At 43.8% G+C, this 15,070-nt stretch overlaps 1 protein-coding gene across 1 annotated transcript in view; it reads right to left on the reverse strand.

Annotated features, from left to right (window-relative positions):
• Positions 1-13,267, reverse strand: part of cntln (centlein, centrosomal protein) — an 81,787-nt gene extending 68,520 nt beyond the window's left edge. Inside the window, exons 1-8 of the mRNA XM_030788301.1 lie at positions 13,187-13,267; positions 11,184-11,272; positions 9,031-9,115; positions 6,217-6,351; positions 5,109-5,288; positions 2,751-2,884; positions 1,782-1,944; positions 435-641 (exon numbers count right to left, since the gene is read on the reverse strand). Coding sequence (XP_030644161.1) covers positions 435-641; positions 1,782-1,944; positions 2,751-2,884; positions 5,109-5,288; positions 6,217-6,351; positions 9,031-9,115; positions 11,184-11,272; positions 13,187-13,267 — 1,074 coding nt within the window. The remainder of the gene's footprint in view (positions 1-434; positions 642-1,781; positions 1,945-2,750; positions 2,885-5,108; positions 5,289-6,216; positions 6,352-9,030; positions 9,116-11,183; positions 11,273-13,186) is intronic.
• Between the last annotated feature and the right edge of the window lie 1,803 nt (positions 13,268-15,070).

A 15,070-nucleotide genomic window follows, 5' to 3' on the forward strand; every position in this document is an offset into this window, starting at 1 on the left:
CTGGACACTCATTCATGGCCAGACATCCATCCATCCATCTATCCATCCGTTCTTTTTTGTCACTCGTTATTCATTCATTCATTATTCATTAATTCATTCATTTAGTCACTCACATTAACATCCGTTCATTCGCTCACTCATTTGTTCATTTCTTCACTCACTTGCTCGTTCATTCGTTCATTCATTCATTGACTGATTCATTGATTCACTGATTCATTCATTCATTCATTCATTCACTTGTCTGTCCTTCAGGTTACCCCATAAGTGCTTTCCTTCACCGCTAAAATTACCTTTTACTTTAAAAAAGCTCTCTGACCAGTGTTTGATGGGAAGTACGAGTGCTTGGCACCAGTGAGCATTAAACTGTGTTTCCCCGGCTCTGAAGAGGCAGGCAGTGACGCAAACCTCTTCACTCAGTGCCCACACAGACTCACCTCACAGGGCTGGGAGCTGCTTGGCTTGGCCTGGGGACTGCAGGCTGCGGTCTGTTGCTGCTGCTGCTGCTGCTGGAGCTGAGTGTGGAGCTGTTGGAGCTGCTGGTCTTTCTGGTGCAGCTGCGCTGTGAGGACCGTGGTCCTCTGACGCAGCTCAGCCTCGCTGCGCTGGAGGGCCTGGTATGACACACTCAGCTCACTGTACAGCTGTAACCACAGCCAGAGAGAGGGAGAGAGAGGGAGAGAGAGAGAGACAGAGAGACAGGGAGAGAGAGAGACAGAGAGGGAGAGAGGGAGAGAGTGAGAGAGTGAGAGAGGGAGAGACAAAAGGAAAGTCCATCCCCAGCACTCTCTTTATCATGCGCTGAGGGACAGTGAGTGACAAAAACATACATCACCACACAACACTACAGTTTACAAACACACATACACACACGGTGACATACACACACACGCACATACAAACACAAACACACACACGCTTAGAATGGACACAATGCTTTGTTTGTTATTGTTGACTCTTGAGAGTTTGTTATTACAGTACTAATACTATGTTACCATTATTACAGTTTATGTGCATGTATTGTTCTGTTATTACTCTCTCTCCCTGTATTATTTGATGTTCTACATGTTCCACGTGTCTCTCGCCACGCTTTGGCAATACAAATGCAACTTTTGTCATGCCAGTACAGCAATTTCAATTTCAATTTCAATTTGAGAGAGAGAGAGAGAGAGAGAAAGAGACAGAGAGAGAGAGAGAGGGAGAGAGAGAGAGTGGGTGGGTGTGAGTGAGTATGAGTGTGCGTGTGTGTGTGTGTGAGAGAGAGAGAGAGAGTGAGAGAGAGAGAGAGAGAGAGGGAGAGAGAGACATAGGAAGTGTGAGTGACTGAGTGAGTGTGAGTGTGTGTGCGTGTGAGAGAGAGAGATAGAGAGAGAGAGGGAGACAGAGAGATAGGAAGTGTGAGTGAGTGAGTGAGTGAGTGCGTGTGTGTAAGAGAGAGAGAGAGAGAAGTGAGAGGGAGAGATTGAGAGAGAGAGAGAGAGAGATGATGAGTGTGTATGTGTGTGTGAGAGAGGGAGAGACAGATAGACTGTAAAAGAGAGAAATAGAGGATAATTTGGCAGTAAAAGCAGCAGGACGGGGAATCAAAGCAGTGCTGGAACATGGGATTTTTCTCTGTGGGGTTTCCATGGTGACCTGCCAGACTCCAGGACAGCTGTTAAGCTCATCTGGAAATGAGGAGAGCCCCCACCCCCCCACCCCCTCAGAAGTGACTCATCCCATTCCACTCCCCTCTCACTCTCTCACACACACACACACACACACACACACGCGCGCGCACTCACCTTCTGATAGGAGCTGGTGTCGGCAGTGTGTGCTGCCTCTTGGCTGCGTAAGACTTTCTGTGTGTCCAGATTGAGGCCCTCCAGCTGCTGAATAAGCTGAGCCTGTTCTCCGGCATGTTCCACACTCTGCCTGTACAGGGCCTGCAGCTCTTCCAGCTCTCGCCTGAACACACACACACACACACACACACACAAACACACGCACGTGCACATACACACACACACATAAAAGATACAGATGGACATACAAAAGAGATGAAACTTTTGAGTTTTAAATCTGTGTGATTTTATTGGTATATGACATAATGTGAGGGGGAAATCTATCCATAAAAGTGTCAGGGAGCCATGTGACAGAGTCAGCCCTTTGGAAGAGACTTCATATATAAAAACTGATGTGTGTGACTGCACGTGTGACATAAAGAGTGACTGATATTTTATGTCTTACACACACACACATGCAAAGTCTCGTAGTTTTGGGTTTAACTCAGGTGAACGCTGGGGGACAAGAGTCTGAGGGAACACTCTTTTCTCATTAAAGAAAAAAAAAAAACAAACCAACCTGCTCACGTTAAAACTGAAAAGAGGGTGTTTGTGTGTGTGTGTGTGTGTGTGTGATTGTGAGTGCGTGCATGCATGTGTTTTGGTGTCAGTGTGCAAGTGTATATTTGTGTGTGTGTGTGTGTGTTTGTGTATGTGTGCATGTACATTTTTGTGTTGTTATGTGAAAGTATCTCTGTGTGTGATCATTTTTGTGTGTGTGTGTATATATGTGTGTGCGTGACTATGAGTGTGTGTATGTGTGTTTCATGTTGTTATGAGAAAGTATCTCTGTGCATGAGCATTTTCGTGTGTGTGTGTGTGTGTGTGTGTGTTTTTGTATTGTTATGAGAAAGTATCTCTGTGTGTGAGCATTTTCATGTGTGTGTGTCTGTGTATGTGTGTGTGTGTGTGCGCGTGTGTGTAGCTGACCTGAGTGAGTGGATCTGCTCATCTCGGTGTGTGAGTTCCCGTTCTGTAGAGGAGAGCTGAGCAGACACAGCGGCACTGTGGCTCTGGGTCTCAAACACAGTCAGACGCACCTTACTCAGGGCTTCCTCCAGCTCCTGATACACACACACACCACACAGACAGAGAGGGAGAGAGAGTGCCCAAGTCAGAGAAAGAGAGATGTTATGAAGTGTTTTGAGTCTTTTCCCTTATTATTCATCAGTTTATATGACTACAGTCTTATATACACTGCCTGGCCAAAAACAAGTCGCTGTTTGGATTTGGAACCTATGGGGGCAGTCTTATGATCTGGGGTCAGGTAGTCAGGTAAATACCTGAATGTACCGGAAGACCAGGTTATCCCATCAATGGATTTTCTCTTCCTTGATGGCATGGGCATATTCCAGGACGACAATGCCAAGATTCATCAGGCTCAAATTGTGAAATAGCGGTTCAGAGAGCATGAGGAATCGTTTTCACACATGAATTTGCCATCACAGAGTCCTGACCTTAACCCCATTGAAGGTCATGTGCTGGAAAAGACTTTACAGAGTGGTTCGACTCTCCTGTCGTCAACAAGATCTCGGCCAAAGATTAATGCAGCTCTGGACAGAGATAAATGTTGTGACGTTGCATAAGGTAGTAGACACAATGCCACAGGCGAATGGGCGCCGTAATCAAAGCTAAAGGTGACATATTAGAGTGTGTGACGTGTTTTTAGCCAGGCAGTGTGTATCCCAGTCAACATTGTCATTCTCTTTTCATTTTTCTGCCCCTTTTCCGAAAATACCACCTGTAAGTATTAACAGCATCTAAGATTGCACTTTACGCCTCCACAGACTGCTTTGCCAAAGTTGTATGTGGTTAGGCATGGATTACTCATCTGAAAATGTGGAAAGAAAAAGTGAGAGAGAGAGATAGAGAGAGAGCGAGAGAGAGAGAGGAAGCCTAAGTATGCACATGAGTGTGAAAGAAAGACAGAAAGAAAGAAAGAAAGAAAGAGGAAGTGAGATAGATCAAATAGACAGGAGTCAAGAAAAGACAGGAAGAAATAGACAAAGAAGAGACAAAGTGTTTCAAAAGAAAAAAAAAAAGAAAAGAAGGAAAAAAAAAAAAAAAAAGGCCGGGCGAGTGACTGTTGGGATCGGTGAGCGGTCAGCCGCACATCACAGGAGCCGGCAGAGCTAATGAGGCAGACCCCGACGCCTAGCATCAAACGCTCGGGCCAACCGCGGCACTCGCGCACACGCCCTCTCCACGAGGGGGCCAATCTCATTAAAACCAGCCACCGGAAGCCAGCCAATCAGCACGGCCTAATTACCATAAGCCACCTAACAGGGGCGGGAGGGACCTGAGCCATGCGCCATTACCATATGACATTGATACTTACATTTCAATTCCTCCCTTTTCTGAAGCCCCCTGTTTGTTTCTTTCTCTCTCTCTCTCTCTCTCTCTCTGTTTTTTTTTTTTCAACTGAATTTGTGATGAGTTTGACAGTCATCACAGTGAATAGGGGATGGCTTTGGGTCCTGGGCCCGACTACGGAAAGTCTTAAAGTGTGGAGTTGATTGATATACAGACAGCAGACTCAGGTAATTACGATACAGAGCTCATTCAAGGGCTCCTGTCTGACTTGTCTGAGTGACACTCCTCTTGGAGGAAGAGGAGGGGTAGGGAGGGTGTTTGGAGTGCAGGAGGAAGAAGCGTCACGCTCTACGACGCTCGGGAGCAGAACGCTGGGGTTTGGAGCTGCGCTACTGATTACACGTACTCAGGTGGGACACATACACACACACACCCTGATTAGGGGCAGGAAGAATAGTACCTGCTCCTTTTTTGTAGAGGACCATTAAAACCTGGAGAGGTTACTCCATAGTTATAAGCAATGGGATCTGTGTGTGCTACTTATTCTGCTAATTAACTACATGTAAAACAGACACGGTCACGGCAGCACCCAGGGAAAGAGTGTGCGTGTGTGTGTGTGTGTGCGTGTGTGTGCTGCGTGTTCCGACCCAGCGCTGCTGTACGAAGCTGGCGCCCCCGACATGTTAAAAAGTCATTATTTCTCCCACCCTCTGAACAAGACATCAATATTTAAAATTTGTGCTGTTTCGAGTTCGTTTACATTCAAGGTGGAAGGGAAGGGAAAACGTTCAAGGTGTGAGGAAGAAGAAGAGGGATGAAGAGAAGGCGGGGTGGGAAAGGGAAGATCGAGGGAAGAGAAGAAAGGAAAGCAGGGTGAGAGAGGAGAGGAACAGAGGAGGGAGGATGCTGTGTGGACCTGTCCCTTGGTCCTTACCCTCTATCTCTCACTCTCTCTCTCTGTGTGCTCATAGTTACCTTGACTTTGGAGCAGTTGGCGGACACCTGCTGCCTCCACTCGGCCTCCTGCTCCTGTGCTCTCTTCAGATCGGCCTGCAGGGCGGAGCAGCGAGACTCCAGGCCCTGCCTGGCCTCCTCCAGAGCGGCCGCCACACGCTTCTCTTGCTCCTCCTCCCTCTCGCTCCTTTCTTTCAGCTCCTGGAAAGAGAGGAGAGAAGAGAAGAGAAGAGAAGAGAAGAGAAGAGAAGAGAAGAGAAGAGAAGAGAAGAGAAGAGAAGAGAAGAGAAGAGAAGAGGTCACCATGGCAATAAACAAACAGCTCCATTTTGCGTGAGAGGAGACGAGTGGGGTCTCCTCCATGTGAAACCTCTGCGAGGAGTCATGTGGGAGAGACTTCGGCTCGGGCTGATGATTGGCAAGGTCACCTGACTTCCCCTCAGGTCTGGCCTGAGCCCACGCGAGTAGAACAGCATCAGGTCCATCTCTCAGTTCTAATGACAGCCTTAATGAGAACACAGTCAGCTACAAGCCCATTAGTCCTGCCGGTCTCCTTTGATGCTGTCCCTGCCGCTGTGTGTGTGTGTGTGTATATATGTGTGTGTGTGCTTTTTTTTTTTTTTATCCCTCTCTCCCTCTTCCTTTCTTTCTCTCTCTCTCTCTTCCTGAACGAGACCCCCGTGTAAAGACACATCCACCCCAGACCTCAACTTTATCAATTAATCATGCCAGTCCCATCAGAATGTAATTAAGGGAAAAGCCACACCATCAAAAACACACACACACACACACACAAGCACGCACACACGCCATCGCGCACTTTCCTCGGTCTGCCTTTGCCCATCATTAAGTATTTATCTCGAAGTTAGACTAGCTTTCCCAACAGTCTTTGCTCTCGGTTTGGGGAAGAAAACATGTCTTTTTTTTTTCCCCCCTCTCTCTCTCTCTCTTTTTCTCCCTTCCCTAAGTGATTCTGAGGCCTTAGGCTATTGCCTCAGGGGACTTGCTTTTCTTTCTTTCTTTTTTTTTTTTTTCTCTCCTTCTTCAGTGTCACAGAACCCGCTTCAGAAACGGGGGGAAAAAAAAAAAAGAGGAAGAAGAAGAAGTGCCAGTGGAGATTTGTCCAAACCTTAACTTGTCGACTCTTGTTCCCCAGTTTTTGGTGCAAAGCTGCCAGCTCCTTCTTCAACCGCTCCTGCTCCTCCTCGCCTCCTCGCCTCCCCTGTGCCAGGTTGTTTATCTCCCGCTGCTGTTCTGTCACTCTCTGTTTAAAGAGCCACGCAAACGAGAGAGGGCACAGACAACCATTAGTCAAAAGCAATCTGGGTACAGCCCCGCGCCGGAGGGAACGCAAACTCCAAACGCCTGGGATCACACTAAATGTTTAATTAAAGGGCCTACTGATGGAGAGGACGGGTGGATGTTGAGAGAGAGAGAGAGAGAGAGAGAGAGGGAGAGGGGGAGAGGGAGAGAGAGAGTCTTCTACCACTTCCTTTAAGAATGAATGGCCCTGACCTGAAGGTCTTTCAGTTGAAGCAGCAGGAACAGCGGAGTGAGCGGAAACGCGTTAGCTTTGCGTGAAGTGGGTTTGAGCACTTGGCTTTGAGTTCTGGCATGTCACATTAGACGGTAACATCTCACCCTGATTTAACTCTAAACTAAAATCGACTCAAAAGCGTGTGCGTGGGCGCACGGCACTTACAAACATTAGTTAGATCACGCTCCCATAACTGGTATGGCCAAAATAAGTTGTAATTTCAGCAGAAAACTAACCTTCGGCCTGATATGGCAGAGGATTAAGCTTTTGGCGTTGAATAAAAAAAGAAGAGAAAAAAAGAATTGGAAAAAAGAAAGAAAACAACATTTTTTCTCCATTCCATAGCCCGGTGCTGGCAAATACAGTGAGGCTAGAGTCTGCCCCCCCACTTCACACTCAACCCAAGAGCACTCTGGCACCACAGCTAATCCGACGTTGGCCGCGGATACTTCAAAAAAAAAAAAAGGGAAAAAGAAAAAAAAAAAAAAAGGCACAGCTCTGGGACGCAATTAATTGCCATGTTGAGGAAAATCACTCGAATCTTCCAAGATAGTGGATTTACGCAGCGATCCGTCCTCCATGCAAAAACTGGCTTTAATAGAGATTTATACGGCGAGCGGAGCTGGACTGAAAACGTTGATAATGAGGAAGGCTAGCACTGTTTTAACCCCAGTAGTGCTCAATTGCTAGGAAAAAAAGGTTTAAAGAAGTTAAGAGGTCTAGGACAGAGAGATTAGCATTAGGAATTCCCAGTGCAGCTCAAAAATGAAAGCTAATTATGTTACAAAAATGGAGGAGGGCTGGGAGGAGAGAGGAGGAGAGGAGAGGAGAGAAAGAAGAGGAAGAAGAAGAAGAAGAAGAAAAAGAGATTGTCAGAGAAGTTACTGTGGAAACAGCCGACAGGCAAGGGGGGATTCAGCGGACCATCACATTGCCAAGGAAAGGGAAGAGACCAATTAATCACCATTTGGGCTCATTTGGTGCAAATTCGGGATGAGATGATGGATGCTAGCAGTCAGCGCGACGGTACCCAGAATCCTGACCATTAACGAGCTTCTCAAACACGCAACAACTTTTTAAATAGTCAGTTTCCACCCACAATGCACCACAAAATGGCAAGTCACCGCAAATGAAGAAAGTTACAGGAGCTACATAATTAAAAAAAGAAGAAGAAGAAAGAAAAAAAAAGAGCTGATGGAAAGCGGTGAAGTGTAACAGAAAACTTTGGTCTAATTCACGGTCTGTCGGCGGCGAAGAAAAGTCGCGCCAAAATAACGTCTGGGCTAATCACTCTCATTAGTTGAGATAACATCATTATGTTTGATTAGTGAGAATCAACTGAGGCTGAATAGTCACTCACAAATAGCCTCAAAAAAACAAAAAAAAAAACCTGATTAAAACTAAATGACATTAGTTTTGCATCTGTGGTTTCTACACGTTTCAGCTGTTTAACTTGTTCCGTCTCCAATGGTCAAGTTTAGCTCCTCTGGCTCTTCGCATGCAGTCCCTGAACACATCAAAAGACACTACCTTTGAAAAACAAGTCAACAAATTAACAAAATTTAAACTCAATTCTGACTTTTCTCCTAGAGCTACTGAACATCATCAGTGATCTCGATGTGTCTTTGAGCAAGGTACTCAACCCCAAGGTTACTGCAGAGGTGTATGACCTCTGACACAGATGGCAACAAATTTACATCACTCTGGATAAGGGCGTCAGCGAAAATGAACTTGAATGGAGAAGTAGGCATAGGAATCAATGTATCCTATTCATAATCTCTCATTTCCCTAATCTCTCACGTATGTAACATGAGATAGGTCTAGAAGCTTCTGTTGTTCCAATCTTGTGGCGGTCGTCACTCATTAATAAAGTAGCCTTGCGGGTCTCACGACGCGGCTAACCGTATCTAGCGCACGCACATTGGCACGAGGGAGGAGCATGGCGGGAGAAACCAGGTTACAGTGGATTATGGCTTCGCCGTCGGTCTCTATGGAGACAGCCGATGCACGGTGATGAAGGGGAAGAAGCTAATTAGGAAGACTGACAGATGCTCCAATCAGGGGCCGTGATTAAAGACGAATTAACGACACGGCTTCATCATTAGCCGTCACACCGACGCATCAGTCACACAGCTAGAGACCCTTCAGAGGGAAGAAAATGCAGGGTCAGTGTAACATGGGAATTGCGACATCAGGTGTGTGCATGTGTGTGTGTGTGTGTGTGTGTGTGTATAACTGTGAGTGTGTCTATGTGTGTGGGAGGCATCTCCAGGATGGGTAAGGCCTGGTTCCAAAAACCGTCTCATTGCTTAAAATGAGTCGGCAAAGTCGAGTTGTCTGTCTTTGACCGAAAAGTGAGGACCAGATGTGAGGTCGATTCCTTGTTACATCCAGAATGCGACCTACCTGTTCTAGCTCCTGGATTTTATAATCTTTGGCTTGAAGGATTTCCAGAACCTTCCGGTCTTTCACCTCTGCTTTCTGTTTCTCTCTATAGGAAGGAGAAAGGGAGAGAAAGAAACAGGGAGAGAGTCAGAAAAAGAGATAGAGACATGTCTATACAGTGACGTCAGTAAAACCCCATCATCTCCGTCCAAGGTTTTGTAAGCAAAACAACTCTTTTGTTTGTTGCTTATCACTGTGATAGACGGTCTAGATAATAACAATTTTGTCTTCGGTTTTTGGCCCAAACTGGAGCCATTTTCAACTTGCTATACACAAACTATTCTCCATGATGCAACAGCAAATATTCTGAGTGGAGATGAAACAGCACGCACTACAATGGGCACCATGGGAAAAGAAACATGCAGAGAGTTGCCTTTCAAAAGCTCAGCTGGTTCCCATAGCTGGAGCTGCACCGGGGCTGTCAGTAGGGAATCCTAAGAAGATAACGTTCGTCTCCAGGTATCAGTAATTACCAGGACATCAAAAACAACGGCGTTATTCCGAAGAGACCGCAAACACTCCGGTTGAGGCCGACTCCTGCCCCTCTTTGGAGGAGAGAGAGAGAGAGAAAGACAAAAGAACAGCGATCGGGAGCCGACTTGTTTCAACAGCCGTCAATCGCCTGGGAGCCTTTCGTTTCCCTCGTTCGTTCGTTCTTTCATTCCCACCCCCCCCCCACCCCCCACCACACTCATTTCGCCCCTTCCCTCCTCCCCAAGGACCCCCCCCAACACGATGCCTGGCCTCTTCCGAGTCGAGCGCTACCTTGTAGCCCAAGTGATGTTAACCATGTCCCAAGCAGCCATCCAATCGCTACAAGACCAGTGGGAATTCCCAGAAGGCCAAGCGGTTGACTGGAGACGGCACAATTATCATGTCAATATCCTACACGGAGGCTCCACTGATACATGCACACAGATTCTCCAGGCGGTTGTTGCCTGTTCTCGGAGGACCAGCATGCCTTGTTGGCTGAGTCCACAGAGGGAGCTTGGCTTTCAGAGAAAATGAGGGTTAGAGACTTGTCTTCACCTTGCTTGGCATACTTATTCTTTCATTCTCTCGCTGATGGGTGAAATACTCTTTGCACTCCTCAGACTACAGTTATGAAAGAATGGGGGCATTGAAATGTGACAAGTGTTAGTCTAGGATAAATGTAATGTTTTTGCAAGGCTTTGTAATGCAAATAATGACTTCCAACATAATGCATTAAGTCAAAATGTTGAGAGAAACCTTAAAAAAACCCACACACATAGATAGATAGACAGACAGACAGACAGATAGATAGACATATATATATGTACATACGCACGTGCACACACACACATATATATATATGTGTGTGTGTGCGTGCGTGCACGCATGTGCATATATATATACATATATATATATATATATACACATATATATATACATAAAATAAATTAAAACAAAAAGAAAAGAAAACCGCATCACCATTTGGTTTGACAAAGCAAGTGATCTCACTGGACCCTTCTCTGCGGCCTGTCATGTTACGAAGAGCCCTTACGAAGTCTTAAAGAGTTTCAGTTGTGTTAAACGAATGCCAATAGCCACCTTGTGAACCCCCCCCCCCCCCCCCAAACAAGTTCCCATGCCATCGGTGTGGTTTCACCTCCTCCCCTCAGCAGGTCATCCCCGTCGCGTTAAATCTGCTCTTCATCCCTTAAAGGAAAGCGCTTTCTTCCTTCGGCAGTTTGGGAAGGGCAGAGATGGAGTCTCTTTTCATTAGAGCGTTTTTCTGTGGCAGAGCTGTAGCGTGGAGGATAAAAAGAGCTTAAACGCTGCATCTGCGATAGATTCTCTCATAACCCTCCAACTGAACGGAACAGGCACCTCATACTCAACCTTGGGTAACTTTCATACGTTTTTTTTCCCCCCCCTGCACACCCCAGTTTCCAGGCAGGGATTTCAAGGCCCCAGACCGGGAAGCATGAGAATTCTGTCAAAGAGCTGCTCTCAAGCCTACAGACTTAGACAAGAAGCATAATTGTATCAGAAAGTGCTTTTTTTTTTTTTTCTTAAAGAAAAAGTTGGCACAGCCTGCAGACCGGAGTGGCGACATCAGAGAACCTGAAGGAAGATGATTGGTCACTCACCGTTCTACTACTAGACTCACTGCCTGAGTCAAGTCGGGATTGGCCACTTGGAGGCGCTTCCATAGCGTCCACACAAACTCTTTATCTGCCTGTTAAACAGAGATGGTCAAATTTGTGGTTTTAGCTGTAAGCAAAACTGACAAAATGCACTTTTACAACAAACAACATCAAAGCAAAAACTCAGAGTGTAATCTCAGAGTTATTACATGGCTTAAAGCAAAGAAATATTTCCACACATCATTACACATAACATAGCTATATAAGACATGAGGGTCAAAAAACAAGCTAGCAACATTCATAACCACGTGACATAACACATTTAATCAATGTAACAATTGATTTATTACATAAGGCAAGGTCTACTAAATAAAAAATTCTCTCACAAAATGTGTTAGATTATGCCAAAGGATAAGAAGAAATGAGATTTAAATTAACAAGACTAAAAAATCAAACAGACTACAAGTAGTATTTTCTCTGCCACTGACTACAGAGCAAGTGCAACTAAAAACTGATGACAGAGACACACTCATAAGAGGCAAGTCAGACACATTTCCAATTCAAATTGTCCTCTGCTTGAGAAAAAAAAAGAAAAAGAAAAAGAAAAAAAGAAAGGCTCTCAAACATTTTTAAGCTACATTACATTTAATGAGAAACATCTAAAACCTACATTTTCTGACATTAAAAAAGACAGAATTATACCAAATCGACTTGATATAAAATTATCTGTTAAATTATGTCCACATCATCATAAGATAAAAGTCATCATTCCCTTAGGACTCTGCTGGTCTCCAATTAGTACATGAAATTTAAACCCAATTCAAAAGTGTCTGATCAATTATTTAGTAAATGGTGAAGGCAGACCTTGATAGACCATAGGCTGAACATACAAAGCAGAGAGAGAGAGAGAAAGAGAGAGAGAGAGAGAGAAAGAGAGAGAGAGAGAGAGAGAGAGAGTGAGTATGTGTGATAGAGATCTCACAAACCGCAGCCCTCACTGTGTTTAATGACAAATTTAAAAAAAAAAGAAGAAAGAAAGCCTGAATTCAAAATCATTAGTGTCTTCACTAACACTAATGCTCGAAGCATCTGTTTCAGCAGACATGTAAGTGCAATTTTCAGGTCAAGATAGCCTAGTAATCTACAATGAGAGAATGTTCCACTATGAGTACTTCAAGACATGTTCAAAGTTCCTCTTATTTATGAATTATTCATCTTAAAAGGGAGAGCATTAAAGTCTACTGGGTTAGTGTATACTCAAAGAATTGTGGTATTTAGCCATGTATTAACGAAGTAATGAAGTAATTCTCTGATTAGAAAAAAAGAAAGAGAGAAAGAAAGAAAGAAAGAAAGAAAGAAAGAAAGAAAGAAAGAAAGAAAGAAAGAAAGAAAAATCTCCACTCCATTCCACTCCAGCGGTTAACGTTACGCTTATCATTGGCACCAGAACCAGAGTTAAAAGATAAATTAAATAGCCTCGGTCTTTAAATACGATTCCGTACACGTAAGACGTCATTAAGAATCGTAAGGAAAAATCGATGCTGGTCTGCAGGCCACTGAAAATCCGTATATGTCAATTAAAAAAAAAAGAACTCGCGAACATTTCAGAGACTCATCTTCTTATATTAATGTCAAGAGAGCATAAATCTAATCTGTGACAGGGCAGAAGAGCGACGCGTTATGCATCACGCTCACAAACTCAAAAATCTGAACTCTAACTTCGCAGACGCTTCAGCGAAACATTCAGCCTATGTAAATATTGTTCAGTATATGTAAATATAAACACTTATGGAAGGGTGACCTCACGCGTTATTAGGCACCACCTGGTGGGAGTGTACAGACGTGCAGGACTGCGTCGTTCATCTGACCCCCTCTCCCCCACCGCCGCTCCAAGCGCGCCCGCCCCAATCAATGTTATGATCAGGTTTCACCTGACAATGTACAAACAGCCCAAATGCAGACAGAAATGACTTTGACGCGTCAAACACGTACAAGCTGACATTTACCTGACACTGAACGAGCTCCTCTGATAAACTCCTGACCTGTTCCTCCAAGTGCAAAATTCGCCCGTTATCTTTAGACGCCATGGTCCAACTGTAAATAAACACAAGTTAATAAAGACAACAACGCGTTAGCAGAAACGACACACTTGCCATCTGGTTCTGACTTTCAGACAAATGCGACACAGCTTGTTACTGAACGCCAAACACACTGAGTCCGTTAGTCTTTTATTTAAAAGCAACATAAGATAAGTTGGTGAGTTAAGGTTGGTAAATTGTATTGCAGTATCGCAGAAGCACCAGTGCTCAATACCAGACACTGTAAAAGAGGCAACATTTGCATTATTCCGTAGTTATGATAAAGAGCGCGTGCAGACAAGACTTCTGTGCCGTTAAGCAGGCACATTTGACTCCTAAATAATGTCCATAAAGATATCTGAAAAACTCCGAAAAGACATTACTAAATGACTGATAGTCTGATGAACAGAAATGAAGAACACAGCTAAGCTAGTCAGCTGATTCGTGGCTAGTTGGTTTTAACAAGTTGGTGCCATTTTACTCTATCAGTAGCTAACTATGGGGAGAAAACAAATTAATAATTGTCTGTAGTTAGCTTGCTGGTGTAACTTTGGGGCCAGATAAATCAACACAAAAGTTATTCAAGTTTTTTCAAGTTGTTTGAGCAGCTAAGCTACTTAGCATAATTAGCTAGCATACCTCCTTACCTACAAGCGTCCTTAGAGACGGCAAGTTCAGCTGCGGTAGTCGAAAAGTAACAACCCCAAATACCGTGTCAGCAGATATACAAGAGAAATTACAACATGTTTTTTCAAAGCATCATGATTAAAGGCGAATGTATAAGTTTCCTGGGGCACATTTCGTTATAACAGTCCACTAGTGTTAACAGCGACTTCATGTCAATTTCAAACTGACGCGCCGTTTCCTGAAACAGGCATTTGCAACATTTTACAGCAGTATAGTTCAATGTACGGCTCTTCGCTCCGGTACCAGTCAACTCTTTCAGGGGAGCATGAAGAATTTGTTACCCAACAACGATATATCATAAAACAAAACAATTTATATTAATATTGACTCTAAAGGATAGACGACTAAAACAGTTAGTTTACTGAATGAACATCGGCCGTAATCCTTGAAATTAAAATGATTTCTGAGCTAATCGTAGCCAAATGATCAAAACTATGATTCTTTATAATTCGATCATTGATAAATTCGTTCAAAAATAATTTCCCATACGATATACGTAAGCCATCATGTGTCTGGAGTAAAGAAGACACAAAAGTTTAAAAAAATTTACAGATGAAATAATCGTGGAATCCTCTAGAATCCGATGACCAGAAAATCGAAAATGGGATTAAATAAACTAATGTGTAACCAACTTTGTAAAAGCTCAGTTGATAAGAGTTTTGTTCATATTATATATATAATATTATCATGGAATACAGATATGAATTTATCTTCCCATAACTGTTAAACTGTTATCGGATTGTGATTGTTCTTGTATTGCCGTCTTTTTTATTTTATTTATTTATTTATTTTTTGCAAAAAAATAAACTCAAAAGAGAGAGCAGGTAAAAAGAACAGACTGTCATATAGAAGCAATAATCCAATAACACAGCTGAAACTTTTAAAGGAGTGGAAACAAGAAAGATAAAGTCCGATATTAGAGACACTGAGAGACAATTAAGACATGTTCTTTGAGACAAGTTTTTCACTCACACACCCATGCACACGCACACAAACACACACACACAACTTTTGACTTTACATTGACCTCTCACTAAAGACTCGTGTCCTAACCCTAACTATGACCAAGAAACGTTTTGGTTCATTTCATTTTTGTTAATAACAGGCATATCTTTGTTTGAAAAG

This window comes from Chanos chanos, chromosome 11 (genome assembly GCF_902362185.1).
Source record: "Chanos chanos chromosome 11, fChaCha1.1, whole genome shotgun sequence".
Classification (NCBI taxonomy): domain Eukaryota; kingdom Metazoa; phylum Chordata; class Actinopteri; order Gonorynchiformes; family Chanidae; genus Chanos; species Chanos chanos.